The sequence below is a fragment of the Argentina anserina genome, chromosome 7, assembly GCF_933775445.1.
Source record: "Argentina anserina chromosome 7, drPotAnse1.1, whole genome shotgun sequence".
NCBI classification, from domain to species: domain Eukaryota; kingdom Viridiplantae; phylum Streptophyta; class Magnoliopsida; order Rosales; family Rosaceae; genus Argentina; species Argentina anserina.
The window spans coordinates 10,096,003-10,120,266 of record NC_065878.1 but is presented as its reverse complement, the minus strand read 5'-3'; the positions used below and the strand labels follow the sequence as shown (position 1 = coordinate 10,120,266).

Below are 24,264 nucleotides of genomic sequence, written 5' to 3'. Positions count from 1 at the left end.
AAAGAAAGGGATTTCTCAAACACGCGAATATCGACTGAACTATTGAGGGCTAGTGTATCAGGAAGTTCCATTCTGTGGAAAACTTCATTGTACATACCAAAAGAAAGTATGGAAGATCTTGCACTGGTTCTCTCCCTTACCATCCAGTACAGAACTCAATTAACATGTATTCCACAATGGTTCAGGTCTTCAGAGTCGAGCAAAATGGGGAGAACTGCATTAAGAGACCTCCATGAATTCAATCTAAGGGAGTAGACCTCGACATGGAACTTATTATTCGAGTGTACAACAATCCTCACAACTTCATAGTCGTAATTCTGATGAACTCCAAACCCGATACTAACAAGAGAACCAGAAATGGGGCTCTTCTTAATTCTTATATTGGTATAGACCTCGTGGAAGTCTCTCGATTTTTCTGTTTGATGGATTCCATATATGCAACTCAAGGAACTCATTGTGCATAGCGATGCACAGTAATCCATTGCATAAACCATAAACAAAGATATCACTGGAATCTAAATTCATCTCGCAACATCGATTAAGATCCAAGTCCATATATTTCGTAGAAGCAGTTTTTGCACAATAGAGTGACTTTGTACTATGAGTCTCTACAAGTCAGTTGATGAAAAGTACCAAAGCGCCATTTCATGATGAGTTGCTTACACTCTTACCTGCGACTAAACAATAAAATATAAATGGAGAAAATTGCAAAAGACTGAATGCACGAGTAACATAAAATAGACGTATCCAACGAATACATGAATCTTCACATTATGAAAGGGCTAATTCCCGAAGAAGTGAAAAAACTGGTACTAAACTTGATCAATTGAGGGCAACAATATACTTTCTTTATATCTATGGACCTGTACGTCACATGAATGCGCTTTAACTCTAGTTATTCCTAAGCTTCTTGCGAGATACGGTCATATAGAAGTACAGTAGTATTCAACTCATATCTGTTATGAGTCTTCTCATCCGTCCATGCAATATAAAGTCTATCCTCTGTACGGCTCAATGGCCATGCCATACGTTCTTGTGTTACTGATGAGTGAAGTATCACCTGCGGTAGAAGAATAGTGCTAAGCATCTTCCATGTATCCACTCCCATAACCCAGATGTCACAACAAGCAACATTCCCTACAAGCTGATGGCCTTGTCTTAGGTGTATCAAAGAAAGGGATTTCTCAAACAAGCGGATACTAACAGGGTCAGTCGCTTGGAGTTCTCGTGTTTTACTGATAGAATCAGGAAGTTGTATCCTTTGGAAAACCTCATTGTCCATGTCAAAAGAAAGTATGAAAGATTTAGCAGGTGCGCAACGTGATACAATCCAGTACACAACTCCATTCACATGTATCGAATCTGAGTTTGAGCGAATATAGAACCACAAGGGAAGAGCTGCAGTAAGTTCTCTCCATGAATTCAATCTAAGGGAGTAGACCTCGATTTTGTACATTCTTTTATTTCTTTCCGCCTGAACAAGAATCCTCACAACTTTATAGTCGTTTTTCTTATGAAGAAATCCAAACCCGAGACCGATAGGATACGGAGGATAAAGACCTTGCGGAACTTGTAGAAGAGGTGGTGGAAGTCCCTTGATTTTTCTGTTTGATGGATTCCATATATACAGCTTATGGTTAACAGAGATGCACAGAAATCCATTACAGGAGTCAATAACTCTGAAATAATTGGAACCAAAATGCATATCACAATTTCGAATATCCAAGTCCATATATTTATGGAAATTTTTGCACAATAGAGTGCTTTCGAATCGAAAGTGTTGACAAGTATATAGTCATAAGAACTATTTATGACATGATTTTCAATATGAGTGTGTTACGGGAGCTAAATCCGGGGATCGAACTTCTTGTAGTCTTGTATTTCAGTGTGTCTGTTTGGTGCGACCTACACACGACAAGTCAAAATCAAAGGGCTAGCGGTGCGCTGGCCTTCAACCCTCCGAAGTTTAAGTTAATATTCAGAACGGAATAAGTTTGAGAGTTAAGGACTTAGGAATACGTTACCTCTTTTAGATAGTTTCGGCAGCCTATTTATAAGTGCACTTGGAGATGTGTCTGACCCTTCTCTCAATGTGGGAACGTGTGTCAGTACATCGTATCTGTCTTTGAAGGTGAGCCACTGTGGGCGGCATTAATGGCGATACCCGAACAAGCAGAGGGGCTGCTGGGTTTTCTAGGTCTCCGGCCACTGGTCCAGTGACCGAAGCAAGATGAGATTAAGCTGGAGATCACCCCATTCAAGGGGCGTTAACAGAGTGTCAATAAAACCTGGACTGCTAATTAACGACTTCCAAGACTTGCAAACACATCTGAATTTCAGTAAAGATCTCTCACTGGTAATCTTGTGAGGATCTCACACACAATTTCCTCGGGCATGAGTTTTAAGTTTTAACAATTGTGCATACCTCTTTGTGCCTCGCTCCATCGCTGACATGTAATACACGAATATCAACTAATGATCCTCGTAACAACGTACTGCAAATAAATTGACCTTGCGAGAATGTCATAAAACCAAGCAGAGTCGATTTCTTTGCTGCAGTGATATATGGAGGATCAGACGGTACGGTACCACCGTACCACTCATGAACAAATATATGCAAAGAAGAGTGCATGCACTACTATAGCTAGGGTTCTAGGAAGATACGAATTCTAATCAATGAGGGGCAATCTATATATATAAGATTACATGATACCATTGATACGTATATGGTAGGTACCAAAAGCTGACACCTCCAACTTGTGCTAGCTCTAATTAGCTTGAGTTATTTAGTGTTATACAACTGGAGTCAGATAATTTAAACAATCATTTTTGGCTAATTATTTCTAAAAATTTAGAATGTTCTTCTCTCTACCCAACTCCATCATCTTGTTTCTGTTTTTGGGTCAGAAATCGCATCCTTCAAGTTATGTCAAACGTGTTCGTCTTCTACGCGTTATTAATGACGTCTTGAAACGATAGGGGGATTTTGTCTTCTATAAATTCCAATCAGAAAACCCAATTTAATTCTTTTAACACCCTTCCTCCCTCTCCCTCTCCCTCTCCCTCTCTAACCCCATAATTTGATTCCCATTCTACCCCTACCTTCTCCTCCGAATCCCCAACTCAGCCCCCACGCGCCGCCATGTACAACAACATGATGCTGGTCAACTGCTCCAACTGCCGCACCCCTCTCCAGCTCCCGCAGGGCGCCGAGTCCATCCGCTGCGCCCTCTGCCAGGCCGTCACCCTAGTCGCCGACCCACGCGCCCTCCACTCAGCCCCCTCCTCCCACGCGCCCACGCCGCCCGCTCCCTCGCCGTACAACCACGCTCCACCGGGGCCGCCGCCGAACGCCCACGGCCGGAAGAAGGCGGTGATCTGCGGCATATCGTACAAGTACTCGCGGCACGAGCTCAAGGGTTGCATCAACGACGCCAAGTGCATGAAGTACCTGCTGATGAACAAGTTCAAGTTTCCAGAAGACTCCATCGTCATGCTGACTGGTATAAATCGTCACCGTGTTTCCACATTGCTGCTTTGTCATATAGAATTGTTATGATTAAGAGTTAATTATGCTGCTTAAATCATTAGGATGCGAAATCGGCCTTTGTGAGTAGAAAGTTTAGATGAGAAATGCAGGTGGAGATTTTGATTGTTTAGTTTTCGCCTTTTCGGAGAAGAGAAGAGTAGGAGAATGCCAAAATGTGGTTTAGCTAATTACAAATGCCAAAATGTAGATTACTAGGGGTTATGGTGGCTTGATTTTAACCATCATTTTACACTTTTTATGTCGTCTTTATATGTAATTTAGAAGACATCAGGTGATGTGTGGCATATGGTTATCTTGTTGGTCATGATACCTGTGGCATGACTTGATGTTTAGATTGAAACTGCAGTGGTTTGAGTACCTATGAATTTCATATGCTGAGATTTACTTTCAGTAGGAGCATTACACTGGAGTGGTTTGAGTGGATCTAGAAAACTTTGTTGGCGAGCAATATGAGAATTCCATTGAAACTGCAGGCTGTCAGTACTCTTTTTTAATACAGTAGTTGTATCTGTGTCTGGGGTACTTCCTCTCTCTTGAGGGGGGAATGTTCATGAAATGAACAAGACAAGAGAATGTTTAAGTCTTCTGTACTATTGCAACCAATTGTTTTTGGCTAAATGCTGCCATGTATCGGAACTGATAGGGAAAACAAGAGCTGGCCTAGTTCAAGTCAAGACTAGTAGGCACACAGCTTTGGTAGTTTTGATATTGTATCCCTTGGTTATTGTCAATTCTAATTCAGTATTTTAATTTTGATAATCAATCTTATCTTGTTCTTTGGTCTGTTCATCATCAGGAGTGACAAAAAGGCTTTTATTTTTTATTTTTTTTAATGTCTTTTGATATCTTTCTAAAAGAAATGCTTGCAAATATTTCTTGATGCACATCATTTGGCAAATACGATGCAAATGTAAATAGTCTCTGGTAGATTATCGTTTGAGTTCTTATTTTCTAACATATAAATTGTTAATTCTTTACATAAATTATACTGCAGAAGAGGAAACTCACCCAGCTAAGATTCCAAATAAGTACAACATTAGAATGGCTTTACATTGGCTTGTACAAGGATGCCAACCAGGCGACTCCCTTCTGTTTCACTACTCTGGTCATGGTTCACGGCAGAGGGATTATCATGGTGACGAGGTTGATGGCTTTGATGAAACCCTTTGTCCCCTTGACTTTGAAACCCAGGGTATGATTCTTGATGATGAGATAAATGCAGCAATCGTGAAGCCTATTCCACATGGGGTCAAGCTTCATGCCATTATAGATTCTTGTCATAGTGGCACCGTACTGGATCTGCCGTTCCTTTGCAGAATGGACAGGTTAGTGGGTACAATATAAAGTAATGCTTGTCCTGCGTCACTTTTTATATCTATCCTAATATGATTTTTTATATGTGGATATCCCTTGTTGTTGATTTAGGAGTGGAAAATATGTATGGGAGGATCATCGCCCTCGATCAGGCAAATGGAAAGGAACAAGTGGTGGAGAAGTTATATCTATCAGTGGTTGTGATGACGATCAAACCTCTGCCGATACATCTGTAAGTTTGACAAAGATGTCACGAGTTCAGTAATATATATAGCTTCAGTTTGCACAACATCTGATTGATGCTTTTGGGGTACAGGCTCTATCCAAGATCACGTCAACAGGTGCCATGACTTTCTGCTTCATCCAAGCAATTGAGCAAGGACACGCAGCCACATATGGGAGCATACTCACTTCTATGCGTAATACCATACGAAGTACGGGGTCTGGTGGTGGTGGTCCTGGCAGTGCTGTTTCATCTCTCCTTGGTGGTGGTTCTGGTGCTGTTACATCTCTTGTTGGCATGCTTCTAACAGGTGGAAGTGTTGGTAGTGGTGGGTTAAGACAGGTATTAGCTTGCACGACATTCTTTGTGTTGGAATTGAAGGTTAATGATAGTTGTCATTTATATCTCTGTGAGCTTTTAATGTGAACAAAATTCATCTGCAAATTCGTCTGAAAATTTTATATGTATTAAAAATTTAATTCTCATATATCGATGTTTTCAAAAAAAAATTGTAATTTCTTGTCATTGTATGTTGTTCTTGTTACAGGAGCCTCAGTTAACTGCCTGCGAGCCGTTTGATGTGTACGCCAAACCGTTCGCCCTATGATCTTGAAGTACACACAGATCAACACTTCATTATATCTCTCGAATGTATTTAGGATTTTGATAATTGTGAAACAACTTGTGTTGAGTAATAAATATAGTAACATTCTTTTTCTGATGACTATTGATCGGAGTTCCTGTTTGCACAGCCTCACCTTTTAACTTTGATTTCTCTGGTATAACTTTCTGTCTCTGTTCCACGAGATGTTTTGGGTGATGCAGGATATGCCCCTTAAATCCCCAGTATATGATAGTGTGTTACCCTGTTTACTGGTTACTTTTCTGTCTCAAACTCAATAAAATGAAGTGGCCGAAGAGAACTAATGCTTGAAAATCCATGAAACGTTTACTTGCAAACAAATTATTCATGTCCAATTTATAATTATAGTAAGTGCATGAGTACATTGGAAAACATTGAACATCTATGCCACATCAATTGCAAATTGAAAACAGCAATCAAGCACATGAAGGCCAAGGAAATTTAGAAATGATGCTCAATTGAACCTTTCATAACTGCAGTATTGTTTATAATAAATAACATTGAAACATGGAGAATGTAACTACAAACCCCACTACATAAACTTTTCCACCACCCGCCTGCAAAAATATATTTTGCAAATTCATTACGCACCCTAAGAGCACTGCCCCTTGAATTTTTTTTTTCTTTCCTACCACAAGATTACAATGAGCATCACTATGTCTAAAGAAATTTCTCTAGCATCCTTGATTTGAGAGGATCTGGAGGCCGGAAATTCTCCAACCGCAAGTTGGAGGACGTGCGAATCTCTTTGAGAACACTCTCTCCTTTTTCTGATTTAATAATTTCCAAGATATAACCAAGAACATTACCTGCAAGCCCTCCTTCCAGAAGACTTCCCGGCTCCTCTCCGCCTTTAAGTATTGACTGCCCAATCTGATTCAAGGAAACTACATTTTCTAAAATGACTTTGGCAAATATGCGGGCAAGGAACTCTGGTGCTCTAGGGGCATCATTCACAGCATCCTCCAAGGTGGAGAGAGTAGAGTCAAACCTGGGCAAAGGAAGAAAAAGTAAAACAAAAGAAAAAACCACACAATAAATAAGGCCATATATTTCAATTAAGCGTGAAAAAAGTAAACGAGTTCAGCCAAGTAAAGAAAAACGGGGGAGAAGTAACTTTTCCCTACCCTTCGATAAGCTGTGATTGACTCAAAGTTCCATCTTGGGACTTCGTAAGACTAATTAGAAGCTTCGCAAAGAGATCTCTTTCTCCATCCTTCCTCTCAAATGAGTCCGTGACCCAAAGAGATATCATTGTTGGATGGAAGTCTGGTGAGTTCAAGTCTTTGATACATAGAGCAACTTCCTTCTCGTCTCGGGCACTAAAATATTACACCAAAAATCAGTTCTTAAGAATGAGGACATAGGAATCACTACAAACATATTACTACTTCTACAAGAGATCAAAAGAGGTACAAAAGACTTCATGAAACATAATACTTTTACAATTTACCCACATTTAAATAATCAAAAATAACCCTTTTGGATGATAAATGATAGAGAGAAACCTACAGACAAAAGATAGATACATTCTGGCAGGGATGAACTGCGTATATATGATCAACCTAAAACCCGAAAACAAATTAAAATTGACTGAAAGTACTTCCTATAAGTTTTATTCAAGTTCATCAATCCATACACAGAGAATTGCACAGCAATGCTGTTTTCAACTACTAGGGTACTCAGAATAAAACTCTTATTTAGAATTAAACAAACAGGAACAATGTGACTAAGGATTAATTAAAAAAATCAATATATATTTTATTTTCATAGCATGCAATCCTTTCGAGGATAGACTGTAAGTGCTACAACAATCCAAATTTCGTGATTTCTAAGATACAAATTGTGGAAAGACCCAAATAGACATCAGTAACACTATCGAGGTAGAGAAAAAAAATCTAAACTTTAACAGTAACAAAACGAGATTTAACTGTTGGCGTGAGAACTTAGGCATGTGAAACTGCATATCAAGTTACAAAGAGTTGGTTAGGAAAGAAAATTCCAGAGCATATAGAAATCATTTTCCACTACGCCTTATACCTATATTAATTTTCTTTTCCTCTCATTTAGCTTTTCTTATGACCAAAAAAAAACCTTAATCCATGAAACCCTCATCACATGTCACTCCACAGCTAATAAGGCTAATGGACCCTGTACTTTTATAATTTCACTCCACAGCTAATAAGGCTAATGGACCCTGTACTTTTATAATTTAAGAAGTTATGAGTCCAATCTCCATGCTTTGGTCCATCTAATATTAACAAACGTTTTGAGTCTTTTGACTCCCTTCATATCAGGTAGGCTAAATGTTATGGCTGGTAAATCTGGTGGGGTGACAATCAACAGTCATGTGGAAAAATAGTTTAATAACACCCTGTGGTTTGTAAATGCACAGATTCTTCCAAACTCTTCACGACATAGATTTATTGCTGCTCTTAAAATATAGAATTTAACCAAATTGAACTAAGAGTTGATAATTATAGCAAATTAGGAAGGAAGGAAACTAAACCACTGGGGTAACAATGAGCGTCACCCAACCACAAATTTCAGCGTACACATAAGACAAACAAGCACTAAAGGAAAAGAAAGGTTGTGTAACAAAGCAACCCTGACTCGAATTTCATTTCTTTAATTGTACTGATACTTTCCTTTCTATCTGATTGACCACTCTTATCTAAATAAGAATTGCATTAGTTGTGGCCAAACCAATTAGTCTCCCAGCGCAATTATATGATTGAAGTTAATTGTGCTTAACCATGGCCCAAATCCTATCCATTACCGAAGGCACACAGCACGCATGCCTATATCTCTTCCACTAAATAAATTTTTTTTCCTAGCACCTTAGTACTTAAAGTTAGCACCTGATGACCAAGAAAGTAATGCAATTATATTAAAGCAGTGAAAACACTCGAGGGATGAGAATGTACCTGTAAAATTCTTTAATTGCTCCCAACGACTTATCTCTAAGATATTCTTCCGACTTTTCTGAAGAAACATTTTTTACTAAAGCTGCCCCCTGTGCACGTGTTGGTGGTGCAGTAAGAGATCTATCAAAACTACGATCTGAAGTCCTTGGGTCCCTACTACCAAAACTTAAGTTACGCTCTGGTGCTGACTGATCATAAGCAGGACCTCCAAATCTATCAGGCCCGATTCTTGACATTGGACCCTCCCTGGGGTTGTAAGTTCCCCGCTCTGAGTGCGAACTGAAACCATTCAAACCAGCTGTCATCATCCGGGAGTCTCCAGGATTAGAAGATAAATCAGGGAAAGCAGCAGCTGACATCGATGGTGATCCTCTGACAGACATTCCTCTGGCAAGACCACCCTGGGGACCCAAAGTAATGGATTCATCACCCATGGGTCTCTGTGTCAAGGGAACTGACAAGGTCCTACCCTCATAAGAATGTTTTTCATCTACACGGACATCTGTACGAGCATCCTGACTGCCGAAACCACGACCCGGGGAGGGCATACCACGGAAACCACCCATTTGTGCATTTGATGGAGATAACATAGGTGACCCTCTAGGACTAAATTCCATAGGAGCACCCCTTCTCGCTGACGAATTCATTCCTGGACCACGGCTAAGCCTACTAGCTTGTGCCTGTCGTTCTTGCGCAGCATCTCTGTGCACTTCCTCAATTTTTTTTGGTCCTTCAACTTTCCTCCTCTGCTGCCATCTATTCTTTCGCAGGTCAATTGTATCCTTCAACATGAACCTGACCCTAGATGATAATTTCATATTATTCGATAAACTCTTCATCCTTTCAAAATATGCATCCATGTGCTCCTTGGCTTTCGGATGATCAATCATCTCCCCAATTGTGCTCATTAGTTTGCACAAAGATTCAATATCTTCCTCATCCGGAGTCTGCTGCTGACCTAACAACTTTTTAATGCACTCATCATGCATTATTCTCTCGGTCAACATTTTCTTCTTGTACAACTCCCCAATTAACCTAATGTTTCCAAGCATTCGTCTCCGTGCTTTAATTCTTTTCTCTTCTCTTTCTGCCTCAGACTGTTTCACCTCACCCTCCTCATCAGCCTTTTCAGCTTCCTGTTGCTCTCTTTCTCCCGTCTCAAATTCTTCCTGACACTTGTTCAAAAGCAACCTCTTAAAGGTTATCTTTTCATTGTCTTCACTGAAATCAGGCAACTCTGCAGCAAGATAGTAACAGAAGTTTGCATACATCTCACAGAAAGTAGGCTCCATCAAAGCCTTATCAAAGATTTGTGAGATTACACCTGACAGTGTTCTGGCATTATCAATATTTACAGCTTTCACTTGGTCAAACAGTTTTTCAAAATTCTGCGGAGTCAACTTGTTTAATATAGCCTTCAACTGCCTTTGCTTGGCCTGTTCTTCATCACTCACTTTGCCTACTTCATACTTCCTCTCAGCTTTGTGCATCACCTGTAACGGAGTCTGTGGTGAAGACATCGAACCCTTGGGTTGAAAATTTGTAGCCCGCTGCCACCTGTCAGCATCAGGATTATTTCTTTGCATCCCAGAACCTGGAATTGGCCCAGGTAGGATCCCTCTGACATGCTGAGGTTGCCCCCGTGGACCTGGACTCCGCAAAACACCATAACTCACTCCTCCTTGGACAGGTCGGAAATTGGCATTACCACCTTTGTTCCACCTATCATCTTCAATCATTCCACTCCCACGTGCTCTTCCTGCCCCTCCTGGCCTATCAACAATTCTTCCAGGACTTGGGATTGAATCATAATCAACAGAAGCAGAGGTATTCGCATCAGCATCCAACACTTCTAATATATCAGATGTAATCTCAAAACCCTCCGGTACGTCACGGAACTGCATAGAGAACTTCAAAAGAAAATCTCTGGAATACTTCTTTTCCCCGTATCCACTCCCATCTATGTCACCATGGGGCAGTTCTCCACCACCTGAGTTTTCCAGTTTCGGTGTTGAGATGTCAGCAGCATCTTCCCAATCATCTGGCTCAGCTATACTCTGTGTACCTTCATCTCTGACTGCAGCAACTTGCTGAGTAGAATCAGCACCTTCCTGCTTTGACGATACACCAGTAGGAGTGTTCTCCACGCTTTCAGAAGATGCTACATCTTTCTTGTCTTCAGGGTTCTTATAAGCCCCATATAGATCAGATGTTACCCCAGCAGCATCAGCCTTGGAAAGAATATCCTTTAATTTCTTCTTCGGTTTCGAAACAGTACTCTTAGTTCTACTCAGTTCTGGAAGGGGTTTATCCTTCGAACCTGACACTGTAAGCGAGTCACCACCAGCATTATCCAAACTTTCCCCTTCATGCTTTGAAGTAGTACCTGATATTTCTGTGGATTGAAAAGGAGCAGAGGGCTGATCTGGACTACTAGGTTTTGCAGAAGCAACTTCAATATTACCCATGCTATCACTTCTGCTTGAAGAATTATTAATCGTATCTAATTCTGAATTGCACCTGACATGTTGAACTTTGACTCCTGCAGTTTCAGAAGTTCCAATAACACTGCCTTCGGTGGTTTCCTTTGCAACAGAGAGCTCTGCTTCTTTGTTAACAGATTCCAGACTTTTCACAGAGGCCGATTCTGAAGAAATACTAAGGCTACTAGCTTCCTGTTTGTATCCTTCAGGCAAACTCTCTTCTGATTGTTTTTCTGCTCCAACCAATTCCTGTTCTCCTTGTTCAACAAGGAGAGAAGAATTTCCTATTTGACTAGCACCAAATACTTCAGAAGTGGAGATGGTGCCTTCTCCAACAGCTTCAGCCTTTGAGTCAGAAACATCAGTAGTGGCCGAACTAACATTTGATGATGATTCCCTGGCCAACTCTGACACAGATTCAGTGCTCTCTGGAACAGGAACTGGTTCAGAAACACCAATACTAGATGATACAGCCTGTTCCTGAGAGGTTATACTTGCTGCAGTACTAGAATGCCCAGAAAGCTGTCAACGTGCGAGCACATAAAAAAAATAAACAGTTAAGTACTTGCATTGTTTTTGTCATAAACATCACTAGTAAAAGACTAGACAGAAAGTGATCTCCACACCCCCCCCCCCCCAAAAAAAAGAGAGGAAAATTTCAAAACAAAATAAAAAGTACCTGATGCTGTGGCTGAATATTCCCTTTCTTGCCTTGTTTCTTCTGCTGGTCTTTAATTGAATTTGATCGACTAAGGGAGTCCTTTTTTTTGGCTTCAGTGGCAGATACAACTGGTACAGACTCCTCCGCTGGGGCAACTGAAGTAGAGGATAAAGAACTTGACACCTGGATTTCAACAGAAGGTGCAGCAGGCAAATTGGCAGATATTTTTGCCACAATTGGCAATGATTTGTTAACCGCTGGGTCACTGCCTGAAATTCTTTGAGGATGAGATGAGATAACTTCTCCAGCCGGCCTTGAAGGCTTTGAGAATTCATTTCTTTCAACAGCAGCTGTGCTGTTAGGAAATGAGTCAATAGCTGGTTTAACAGTAACTGGAATAGCTGTGGATGAAACAGAGGCAATTTTATTATGTACATCCCGTGCATGTTCCAGGTTAGGTGTGTGAGCTGACAGATTCATGAAAGGCATACTTTGGGGCGGAACCTGGCTCACTGGATAGCTAAATCTTGGTGCTTGTGAATTGGATGGCATGTGATTACTTGATAAAGGATGCGAATTTGGAGATGGAAAAAACAGGGCATTAGGATTGTAAGAATTGGTATAATAGCTTGTAGGATGAGAACCTGCAAATGAAGGCATGGGCTGGGATTGAGACACATTATGGTGAGTCCTGGCGGCTGACGAGCCACCATCTGGATATGAATCTGCTCGTTTATCAAGCCTCAACTCTTCATGTGTATCTGGATGAGTAATCTTGACAGGGGTTTTACGAGGGCCTGCAAACTTTCCACCTTGCTGTTGGGGGTACTGTGGACCTATGCCAATCCCCAAGTTGCCCAACTGAGGACCCATTTGGGGGGTAAAACCCAGGTTCTGGCCCTGATGCATTATATTTGGAGGCTGCATTGGATGGGGTTGTAAACCTGGGACGAACACCGGCTGCTGTACTTGACTGCTACCTATTGTGGGTAGTTGAATTGGCATTGGCATTTGGAGTGAATTGGGAGGCATACCCTTAGATTGGATCTGCTGGTTGGGGCCACCAAACTGCAGAGAAACTTGTGGCTGGTGAAATGGAATTGCCATAGAGATCCCAGGCATTGGAGGACCAGAAGGTTTCTGAGTTTGGCTAGCAGGGGGCGTAGGAGCAACTTGCACATCCTTTTTGGGCTTTGGTTGCAGATGAGCCTCAGCAGCACTAGATTGGTCGACAGAATGTTGATCTTTCCTAGGTGGCTGCTGCTTAGGAACAGAAGGGGTCGGCATGGATGGCACAGGTCTAAAGGACTCATGTCGTGCCTGCAAGTTTAACAATGAAATAATACTGATTCAGTCACTTGATGGTATTAAATCAACACATTGCGAAAAATGAGATAAAATCACACTTTAAAAGTACTAAAGAGGGATAACACGAATGAATGAGAAATACACTAAATCATCTTTATGTCAAATAAATTTCACGTAAAAATTGAACCAAAAGATATGAGCTCCAAATAGATGGCTAACCTGATCGCGTTTCTGCTCATCCAAATTCGGTGGAGCTGAGCTAGTTCGAGCAGGAATCTACATGCACGAAAGAATATTTCAAAGTTAAAAAAAAAAAACGGATTGTATAGTTCAGCACTAGAACACTAAAACTATAGATTGGCATCAAATTGAAAATAATATTACCTGCATCCCATTCATCAAACCAGGACTTATGGACCCAAACTGAAAGGAAAATCCCTTGGACGCATCCCCTGGGGCTGAACCATAGATATAAAAAATACATTAACAGCTACATCCTACCAATATTTTATCTTTTCAAATTGTTCTTGTGTGTATATTGTGAAGCACCAATATTGAGAAAAGCTAAACTTTCCATGATCCAAATATGTTAACATTATGAAAATTTGCTAAAGCCATCAATGACACAAAAATCCCGCATACTTACATTTTACAGGAGTATGCGGCCCTCTTGAGTCTGTATTCATGGAGGCAGGCTGAGGAGCTGGAGCCTTCGGAACAGCTCGAGGGCCTCTCTGTGCAACTGATGGCTCTGTCTGCTTGGGAGCTGTGTTTGCAAAACTTGTCTCCGAGGCTCCTACATTAACACACATAACCAAAACAAAAAGTTCCTAAATTTAAAACCAATACATCTCAGACATTCTATAATCCAAACTTATTCTAATACAAAAAAAGCACACAGCTCTGAAATTCTAACATCCATACCGTGATGTTGAGGCTGTACATGGCCGCCATTTGGCACGCCACCGCGTGGCGTGGAAGCAGTCCCGGGATCCAACGGATTTAGAGGGGCTACATTCCCCCTAGATTGCCCTCCTTGTGCATTAGTGTTTGTCTTCTTGAAGCTGCCAATTCACAACCACCACACAATTCAGTTACACAACCACAAAACAAAACACAGAAAGCCGAAAAATCGCAGTCGAAAGCTCGAAAGTAATCAAATTCGAAACAAAAACAAAACAAAAAAAAACGGAGAACTTTACCAAAACAAACCCTAGAAAAAAGGAGGCAGAGAGAGAGAGAGAGGGGACCTGCGTTGGGAGGAGATGGAAGGGGCGGGGCCAGGGGCGCCGGAGCCCTTAGGGAAAGCCGGAGAGTATCCTCTGTGCTGCTGATTGGAGCTCGCGGATCGCCCGGTTTTACGATACTGAGTCTCGTTCTTATCGGACCTTGATTGATTGAAGGACATAAATTCCTACCCTTAAATTCCCAGCTTTTTATTCTTCAGAACAGAAATTCCAGACCTTTTTTTTTTCTTGTCTCTGCAAAACAGATCCGCCAACCGCCACAAACCCTAAATAACACGGCGAGTGAAATACAAGAGTGATTAGAGCTGGGGTTGTCGTTATTAGTGTGTACCTGCGGAGAGTGTGAGAGACAGTTGGGGGAATGGAATTAGGGTTTTATTGGGGAACCATGAGAGAAAGGAAGAACGCAGCGAGTGATTGGGAAAAGTTAAACAAAGGAAAACGAAGATGTGGAGAGTTTTTGGTGAGAGAGAGAGAGAGAAGGAGGAAGGGTTATTGTGGGTAACAAACTGACCCGTCAGGTGGTCAAAAGGTAGGTTTTTTAGGAGATCAAGAGACCCATTCGATGCCCTTCCCCCACTCTATATTTTTTTTTTCACTCCCACTCTTTGCGTAAATTGTTTTTATTTTTTTATTTTTTTACCGATGAATTTCTCTACTCGAATTTTCAAGAGCGACCGTCGAAATGCGGTGTCTTCTGTCTCGCTCTGGTTCTGTAGGAAATAACCCCCGAAAAGATGTATAAAATAAATCAAGGGAGCACCGGAGAGCTGACACGCCGTCATCTGTTTTGTTTCAAAGTCTTCGTTTGCTGTCAAGTTGTGTTTGTGTTAGAAGATGGGTTGGTCGAGCTTGGATTCTTTCGCTTATTGTGATGCATCATTAAACACGCCATCCTTTCTCTCGCTTCATTGAATAAGTATGACCGTAATGGACATATTTTGAGAGCATCTTTACCAAAACATGCTTTACTACATTGCTAAGGGTTTTTACCTATAGCGTATTTTGTTATTTTATGCTATTATGCTACTCACTTTCTCTTAAAAGAAAAACCATTAGTCATGTATTAATGGCATAAGTTTCCCTTTTGATTTGGAATGAATCTCACAATAGACTAGTTGTTGCTTGCTTAGAGCATCTCCAATAGTAGCATCTCCAATAGTAGCATCTATCAAATTTCTATATCTAACTAAAATTTTGGATTTTGGCAATCGATTTAACAATGTTGCTCTAGCAATAGTTGCTAAATGTCATGTTTTATTAAATTGAGCTAACAATTGAAATACGTGGGAAGCAAATATTGAGCTATTTTCTTAGCAATGAATGAACAATTGACAAATTTAGCAATTCAATTTAGCAAATATCAAATTTAGCAATCTTTTAACAATTTTGTTAGAGCTCCAATTTGCCTAAAATTTTGACGATTTATCATAATAATTTGAAATAGGAATACTTCTAGAGATGGTCTTACATAATCAGAACTGAAAATCAAAGAGGTATCTTGCTACTCCTCCTATGTAAAAATTTAAAGATACGCAAAGAAAAAAATCATAATCATTAATTGGAGCTCATACCTCATAGTTAGTATCATAATCATTAATTGCCAATTGTTTGTTTGATTGTGTCTACAAGTATGTCGGTCAAATTGGTGTTTTCTCTTATTCCAATAATATAAATAAATATATATACAGTCCCTATCCAGAGTGAAGGTTCACTCTGAAGTTTCAGAGTGAAGGTTCACTCTGAAGTTTCAGAGTGAAGGTTCACTCTGAAGTTTCAGAGTGAAGGTTCACTCTGAAGTTTCAGAGTGAAGTTCCAATTTTGGCACAGTTTTCGGTCAAATTTTTTCAGTATAAGCGATTTAATATTTAGGTATGCTATTCAAGATCATCTCTACAAAATTTCATCCAATTTGACAATGGTTTGAGCTTTTAAAATTAGGATTTACACGAACGGTTCACGTTGAACAGTTTTAATTCATTCATTGATTTAATCTAATTTCAATACCTTAACGATGTCCGAATTAGATGAAATTTTGTATAGATGATCTTGAATATCATACCTAAATATTGAATCGCTTATGGTGAAAACATTTGACCGAAAAGTGTGCCAAAATTGGAACTTCACTCTGTAATTTCAGAGTGAAGCTTCACTCTGGATAGGGACTAAATATATATATATAGCTGGTTCAGTCGTCGTCAATGAAGGGAGAATCGGAGGTTAAAGGCCTTAACTAGTCTGTGTCTTGGTCAGCGATTTCCGGCATCCTCCGCCTTCTTTTGCGTTCCTTTCGGTACCAAGCCACATCTCCTCTTCTTTGTATATACATTTATGACTTTACCCATCGATTTGATCAAATTATGGACTGATTCCATTTTTGGATTTCTGGGTTCTTCATTGTTCTTCGTCATTCTCCAAGATTAGAGGTTGTTCCGGCAGTTCTGGGCTTCAAGCCGACTTTGGGTGCATCTTAGCGGAGCTTCAAGTTGATTGGGAAGTTTTCTGGACTAAGTCAATCACCAGACCCCAATTTGATCGACTATGTTCATTGTGTTGATCGATAAGGGCTCCTGCAAATTTGAAATTCCAAAGGTAGAGTACAACTTTGAGTTCAAAGTTAGTTTAATGGTATTGGTTACTTGTTGTAATCGCGTACTTGGAATTGGGAAATGAATTGGTTATATATTGTGAAGTTTCTGTGTAAATAGAAATTGGTGAAGAATTAAACCTCTTTGATTATGGCTGCTATATTGAAATTGAAATCCATGGTTATAGAGTTTTGTGGGAATGTTTTGCTTAATTCCCTGTAAATGAAAATTGGGGGAAATTTTCTTATACGTTGTGAATATGTTCACGGTTATCCATGGTAACTGTCATGTGCTTTTTTGAAATTGAGTATCTTTTCAATTTCTATTTCGAACCTACATGATTCCAACTTGATTCGGAAATTGAATGTCATTGATGATTTAAAATGGTAATCGGACATTTGATTAAATTAATAAATTTCTTAACGGTTATAATTAAATCAATTATTTTCTGCTTAATTTAGTTATGAGAATAACTAATTTTATATTAATCAGAAAATATATATTGATTTAATTATACAATTAAAGAAATTTATTATTTTAGTGTCATTAAAATATTCTATAAAATATAAGCATTAACACTATAAATACCCATTCCAACATGAAGATGAGTGGACTTGAGAAGAAAAGAGAAAATCACTTAAGTAAGATCACTCTCGAGAAATCTCGAAGTCTTCCAAGTCCACGAAGAATCGTCAAGCTACCAAATCACTCGTTCTTCATCAAATCCAAATCCAAACTCAAGTCCACGAAGAATCGTCAAGCTACCAAATTGCTCATTCTTCATCAAATCCAAATCCAAACTTAAGTACATGAAGAATCGTCAAGCTACCAAATCGCTCGTTCTTCATCAAATCTAAATCCAAACTCAAATTCTTAAGATCAAGTACATGTCACCCTTGAGCCAAGTTACATAAAGAGATAGAATCAGAGGAGTTCACAAAAATTATAACCTTGCGCTTAATTATCAATAAATTACATTATATTTGTACACGTGTTTGCACTCTTATTTTGTAATAACCCGAATTTCGTTATTCATTTCTTGTAATTTCATGGAGATTAATGAAATGATATTTTGGTTATATCCATACTCTATGTCTTTTAAATAGCCTTCATTCGAAGTAGGAGTCGGTTCGAGAACCATTAAGTCGTTTTTTTTATTTAATTCGGTTGACTTTTAATTTGTCGCTCGTTTCATGAAACTTCCTTCACAAAAGTCGTAGAGCTCGTCAAAACGAGTTTGTAGACATGTGACACGTAGTAATCGGAAGTTGGAGGAGTGAGATTTTAATTACAGAAGTTGTTGTTGAAAAGGGTAAAAGGGGGAGAGAATTGGGAAACAAATATCTTCTTTCCCTCTCATCTCTTCTTCATTTCTGCCCCGTGCTTATCTTCTCATTCTCTTCTTCTTCATCTTCTTTCTTCTTCTCTTCTTTCTCTCCATAAATTCTTCTTCTCCTTTGATTTTCTCACCCAACCACCGTGCTGCTTGTTGTTGCTTGTTGTTTGCTTGCTGTTGTTGCTGCTTGCTGTTGTTGCTGCTTGATTACTGCTGCTGCTGCCCCTGTTGCTGCTGCCTGGGGAGTGTTGTTACAGCTGTAGCCGGCAGAAGGAGACCTTGAGGTGCTAGTAAAGCTGCTGGTTGTGTGCACCAGTGGCTTGGTTGGTTGCTGCAGATTTTGGGCAGTGACTTAAGGAGCTCAGCTTGGTGATTTCGTTTTCCCTTATTGGTTATGTTATATTGTTGTTTGGTGGTGTTCTTAGTGGTAATAGTGAGTTATTTGAAGGTCAAGAGGTATTGTAAGTTTTGGGGTCTTGGTTGTGAGAAGTGGAAGGGTTTAAGAGAATGTACAAAAGGTGTTTGATGGAATTCATGTGAGAGATTTTGATATAGTGGAAGTAGTTAGGCCACTGTTTTGGTGTTTTGGGTAGTGAAGGGGTTCTTTTGGAAAGCAAGAAAGGCTTGAGGGAGTAGGGGATGTTTGAGAGTGCCATGGTATTGTTTGGGGAAGTTGTTTAGTTAAGTTGTGACATTTTTGAAAGTTTGGTTTTGGGAAGTAAGAGAAGAAAAGGGTGAAGAGGTTAGAGTGGATGCCACTAGTGTGTGGCATGGGTGACCTTAGTACCTTCAGCATTCTTGCTGAAATTTATGAAGTGTTTATTATTTGAGTTGTTTTGGTTCCTTTTTACTAAGTGGAGCTTTGTTTAACTTAGGTGCTTGAGTTGGAAACAAGTGTTCGACTTGTTGAGTTAGAAGTGGAAGCAAGCATTAAGGTGAGTAAACCTCACGTTTGGTCTAGTTACCTTGGCGGTAACTAGACGTGTGAACTTACATTTTATATATATATTTTACTTGTTGTGTGATTCATTATAGATGTGTATATATTTTGTGATTTATATACGTATATCTAAATGGTGATATGATATGCGTATATTTATCACTAAGTATATAAAGCTACTATATTGTGTATTTTTAGTTGGTTTTCATTGAACTGTGGAGGATGGGACTGATGGGGAATAAAATGTACCTCTCGGTAAATTAGAGGTCTTTGGATGGATTATTGTATAGTCGTAGTGCTTATATGTTGTGTGACCGGAAGGGATGAAAATGTACCTTCCGTCATTATTGTGTGGTGATTATTTTGTTGTTACCGAAAGAGAAGAAAATGTACCTTCCGGTATGATTATTGCGTGTGTAGCTTTGTGGGTTGTGGTGTTGTCTTTGTGGCGGCCTTATGAGGCAAAAGACTTTGTGTGAGTTGTTCTGCCTTAGTGGCGGCCAATTTGGCGAAAGAAAATGAATACATATGATTTAGCCTTAGTGGCGGCCCAAGTGGAAAAATGTATTTCAATGTTCTGCCTGTGTGGCGGCCTTAGTGGCGTAGGCATATGTCAGAACCATTCCTTGGCCGGTTGTGGGGATGATCATCTAGAGCTCTAGTATTACTGCCAATCTTTTGGGTGCGACTTGAGGGTCGCATTAACCCAAAATGTTCTGCATGTGTTGCGATGTGATTGTGAGTTGTGATTATGCTTGTGTGGCAATATGTGGCGTTTGTTGTGGCATTGGTTGCGAGTTAACATTGTTAGTGTTGTGATGATAATGTTGTTTTATATATATTCTGAGTTTAGAAATATGTTATATTATCCTTGAGTATTTCTTTTAGTTTACTCATACTAGCCTTGTAGCTGACCAGGTTTGTGTTTACAATCCTGGTGTACCATTATTGGTGCAGGGGGTAGTACTGCAGGTACTTCGCAGTAATAGAGGCGGAAGGAGTGAGCAGTTTAACAACAGTGTGTTGTTTTAGCTTCTGTTCATTTTCTTATTTTGATGAGGACTTGTGAGAGTTGAATACTGTACAACTTACACGTGTAACTACGTTTTGTTACAGTTTGAAATCTAAGTGTTTTGTTAAACTTGGATAAGATATTCAGCTGCTGTATCGTAATTTCATTTATTGAAGTTATAACAGAGTGTTAGCATCCATAAATTCAAATTTTACTGTTATGAATTGAGGGATGTTACATATTTGTTTTCAGATTCTCGTTCTACAAATTGGCACGCCCAGTGGGACATTTTTGGCCTCTCATCTCCTTCTTCGAAGAAATTTTCAAATTCGTTTGTGCGATGGCTTCCAAGAATAACCAAGCCGTCCCATCGACGAAATCCAAGTTCACAACCGCGAGGTTAAGCAGAGAGGTCGAGCCGGTCAAGAAATCCAAACAAACATTCTCCAAATCAAAGAGTGAACTGATTAGCTTTGTCAACCAGAGCGTGGCTAGAGGTCAACCCACGACATTTATGGCACTTGCTAGTAAGCCTCGTCAACCAGTCATCACCTTAGAGAGCTTGGGAGCAATAGAGCATGTCTTTCAAAGTGGGAAGAAGCAAGTGTCAAAGGAGAAAGAGCTAAATGAGCAATCTCCTCTACCCGTTCATGGTGATGGCCCTATCCTGGAAGATGTTTTCTCTGATGACGAATCGAGCACGGCATCATACCATGGAAGTAACAAAGAAGATGGCGATAACTTTCATTCTATGGCGCATGAGTCCTCTTCTGACAATGCATAGGTTTTGGGGACGGAGACATCCACAATCGAGTAGCAATTTTCTAATCTGTTGGAGATGGTTGAAAAGCTCACCCGAACGGTTGAAGAAAATGACGTGCAAATCACTGAGCTTTATTGCAAGTTAGAAGATCACGATGATGAGAACTCCACCAAAGGGTCGCCTAGCAGGAGCAAAGTAAATGAAAAATGAGAAACGTCCAAGAACAATGACAACTCGTTTGGTTCATTGTCACTCCAGCAATTGCAGGACATCATCACCAACTCAATTCGGGCTCAATATGGAGGTCATTCTCGTGACTCCCTCACTTACTCCAAACCTTACACTAAGATGATCAACAACTTAAGGATGTCATCGGGGTATCAGCCGCCAAAGTTCCAACAATTTGAAGGTAAAGGGAACCTGAAGCAACATGTCGCCCACTTTGTGGAGACTTCCAATAACACTGGGACAGTAGACGATCACCTTGTCAAGCAGTTTGTTCGCTCATTGAAGGAAAATGCTTTTGAGTAGTATACAGACCTAGATCCGGAGTATGTTGACAGTTGAGACCAGATAGAGCGCGAGTTCCTCAAGTGATTCTATAGTACAAGGCGGACGGTGAGCATGATGGAGCTAACTAGCACGAAGCAACGAAAGGATGAACCCGCAGTCGATTACATCAATAGATGTCGCTTACTTAGCCTTGATTGCAAGGACCGACTATCAGAGGTGTCAGCCTTTGAAATGTGCATCAAAGACATGCACTTTGATTTGTTATACATCTTGCAAGGAATCAAGCCTCGTTCTTTCAAAGAGTTGGCTACTCGAGCCCATGACATGGAGCTAAGCTTGGCAAGTCCTAAGAGAAAGAATGAGTCCCTGATTGACTAACGAAAAGACAAAGTCTTCGTAAGCAGATTTGACAAGGTTGTTAAGAAGCCTTCCAAATAATCAATGGTCATCAACACTGCACCACTTAAGATCTCTACGTGGGATAAGATGAAGTACAATAAGGTGGAACCTCCTCGAACCTAAGATAGAAGTAAACGCACGTTGAAGGAGATGGAGCGAAAGACGTACCCGTTCCCAGACTCTGATGTGGCAGGCATGTTAGAGGATCTGCTCGAAAACAAGATAATAGATCTTCCGGAGTGCAAACGTCCAGAAGAATTGCATCGTGTCAACGATCCGAAGTATTGCAAATATCATCGCCTCATTAGTCACCATATAGAGAAGTGTTTTGTTCCCAAGGATTTGATAATGAATCTCGCCAAGCAAGGGAATATTGAGCTGGACGTTGACGACGTTGCCGAAGTCAATTGCACTACCGTAACACTCGGGTCATTCGAGCCACTTCCATTCCCTTCTCACCCAATGAAAGCATCGTTCTACTTCACAAAGGAGGCACACGAACATAAGAAGACCAAAGAAGTTAAAGAATGTCCTGCTTCCACGACTATCCTCCAAGTTACCTTTAATGCCGATGATGAATGATGTATATTGGTCACCCGGAGAAGAACTCGCAAAGGTATGATGTCAAGTTCACCAATTGCCCTACCAAGTCATAAGAAATCACCGCTACGACAGGAGGAGAATGGACGAGGACGTTTTGAGACGAAAGTCGTTCCACATTTGTGGAAGCCACTTCGCTGGAACTTGTCAATAGAGCACTTGCCTACAAAACAACCGAATGTCACTTCAATGGCCACAAGTTGTGAAGTCAGCTCCAAAAAAGACGAAAAGTCTGAAGCAAGAGAAATAGATACAAGTTAAGTGTTAAAGAGAAATGAGGTGTTGAAACAATTGGAGAGTCTACCGTTCCAACTTAGCATCTCTGACTTGATGCAATTGCTAAAATCAACAAGATGTGCACTTGTGGAGTTGCTCATTGATGTAGGAAAACACTTCACAAGCATGAAGGAATGTGGCGTGTGTGATGCATATTGTGATGCCATTCACTTCACAGATGATGACCTTCAATTGGGCTCTAAGCCACATAATCGGCCTCTTTTTGTGACAGGGTACATGCGAGAGCGGAAGTTGAATCACATGCTCATAGACAGAGGGTCATCAGTAAATATCATGCCCAAGTCAACCATGTCTCAACTCGGCATCAACGTTGATGAGTTATCAAGGAGTCGTCTCATGATCCAAGGTTTCAACCAAGGAGGACAAAGAGCCATAGGGATGATTAGACTAGACATGGACATCAGAGAGCTAAACTCAAACACCTTGTTTCATGTCATCGATGTCAAGACCTCATATAATTTATTGTTGGGACGACCATAGGTACATGAAAATTGCATCGTGCCATCTAGTATACACAAATGCTTCAAGTTCTATCGCGGAGGTGTGAAAACCGTGGTAAGTGATACCAAACCATTCACATAAGCTGAATCATACTTTGCGGATTCAAAATTCTACACAGATGAGGAGTCAATGAAAAAAGTCTTTCCGGTCTGAGTACCCTCTATGGGGAAAGCCGCTAAAGTTAGGGAGAATGATGCCAAATCAAAAGACATTGAGTTTCATGGTGAAGTGTCGCAAAAGGTCTCATCCGAAGTGGCAACAACGTCTGCGGAAAGAAAAGCCAGCCATGCCTTTCCGGTCCTTCGCTATGTTCTGAAGTCTAGACGAAGGGAGGGGGAGTCTCCATTTGTGGGGACAAAGTCACAAGAATGTCCACGAAAACTAGAAGAGGATGATGTGAAATTGTTGAGGGAGGAATCAACATTGCCATTAAAGCAGGTTAGTCCGTCTAGCGCCTTTCGGTTGCCCAGGTTATATTTTATAGTCTCGAAGGCAGTCAACGTGTCAGCCATTCTTCTCCCGCAGCCACTAAACGGGTTTGTCAAACCAATTCAAGGTAAGACGGAACATGGATTGCTGCCGAAGAAAAGAACAAGTGAAGGGTTTGATCCTAACGCATACAAGCTGTTAGAAAAGGCCGGATACGACTTTCGTTCATCAAGCAAAAACGACGACCAAGTTGCAGTAAAGATGACGCATGAGCTGGACGAGCCACAAAAGAAGTTAAAAGAGCAAGGGGCAATAATTGATTCTTCAAAAGCTGGTCTCGGTTTCACTTCGAGCAAGCCAATCATAATTTTAGGAAGGAGAAGGGCGGAGAGAGCCAATGTGCAACATATCAGTGTCGAGGTAGTTGAAGAGAAGATTCAAGAGGTTCAGTCAACCCCTCGCATTTCGTCATTCGATCGCATTCGTCCAGGTTCTCAAAGAGCAACATTTGAACGTATTAAATGATCAAT

General features: G+C 40.4%; 3 protein-coding genes across 3 annotated transcripts; 1 reads left to right on the top strand and 2 right to left on the bottom strand.

The window, feature by feature from the left end:
• Positions 1–901: 901 nt before the first annotated feature.
• Positions 902–2,445, bottom strand: LOC126803553 (F-box/kelch-repeat protein At3g06240-like). The gene is made up of 2 exons (XM_050531340.1): positions 2,426–2,445; positions 902–1,679 (listed from the first exon to the last, which is right to left on the bottom strand). Exons 1-2 carry the CDS (start codon positions 2,443–2,445, stop codon positions 902–904), a joined length of 798 nt encoding a protein of 265 aa, XP_050387297.1.
• Positions 2,446–3,038: 593 nt separating this feature from the next.
• On the top strand, positions 3,039–5,814 carry LOC126801635 (metacaspase-1-like). Its single transcript, XM_050529056.1, has 5 exons — positions 3,039–3,503; positions 4,545–4,875; positions 4,976–5,096; positions 5,181–5,429; positions 5,635–5,814. The coding sequence occupies exons 1-5, from the start codon at positions 3,143–3,145 to the stop codon at positions 5,692–5,694; spliced, it is 1,122 nt and encodes a 373-aa protein (XP_050385013.1). The 5' UTR covers positions 3,039–3,142; the 3' UTR covers positions 5,695–5,814.
• A 374-nt stretch (positions 5,815–6,188) lies between these two features.
• On the bottom strand, positions 6,189–14,841 carry LOC126801628 (eukaryotic translation initiation factor 4G). Its single transcript, XM_050529048.1, has 9 exons — positions 14,360–14,841; positions 14,034–14,173; positions 13,756–13,905; positions 13,494–13,567; positions 13,329–13,385; positions 11,820–13,121; positions 8,658–11,662; positions 6,858–7,052; positions 6,189–6,721 (listed from the first exon to the last, which is right to left on the bottom strand). Exons 1-9 carry the CDS (start codon positions 14,515–14,517, stop codon positions 6,391–6,393), a joined length of 5,412 nt encoding a protein of 1,803 aa, XP_050385005.1. The 5' UTR covers positions 14,518–14,841; the 3' UTR covers positions 6,189–6,390.
• Between the last annotated feature and the right edge of the window lie 9,423 nt (positions 14,842–24,264).

Bases quoted from the DNA above. Each gene is read 5' to 3' on its own strand.
- LOC126801628 (XM_050529048.1), bottom strand. From the start codon at position 14,517: ATGTCCTTCAATCAATCAAGGTCCGATAAGAACGAGACTCAGTATCGT. The intron at 7,053-8,657 runs GTACATTCTCAT...GTAATATTTTAG, and splicing joins GCAATTAAAGAATTTTACAG to TGCCCGAGACGAGAAGGAAG. The intron at 6,722-6,857 runs GTAGGGAAAAGT...TCCTTTGCCCAG, and splicing joins CAATCACAGCTTATCGAAGG to GTTTGACTCTACTCTCTCCA.
- LOC126803553 (XM_050531340.1), bottom strand. From the start codon at position 2,445: ATGGAGCGAGGCACAAAGAG. The intron at 1,680-2,425 runs GTATGCACAATT...CAATTATTTCAG, and splicing joins ATGGAGCGAGGCACAAAGAG to AGTTATTGACTCCTGTAATG.
- LOC126801635 (XM_050529056.1), top strand. From the start codon at position 3,143: ATGTACAACAACATGATGCTGGTCAACTGCTCCAACTGCCGCACCCCT. The intron at 3,504-4,544 runs GTATAAATCGTC...ATTATACTGCAG, and splicing joins CTCCATCGTCATGCTGACTG to AAGAGGAAACTCACCCAGCT. The intron at 4,876-4,975 runs GTTAGTGGGTAC...TTGTTGATTTAG, and splicing joins TTCCTTTGCAGAATGGACAG to GAGTGGAAAATATGTATGGG.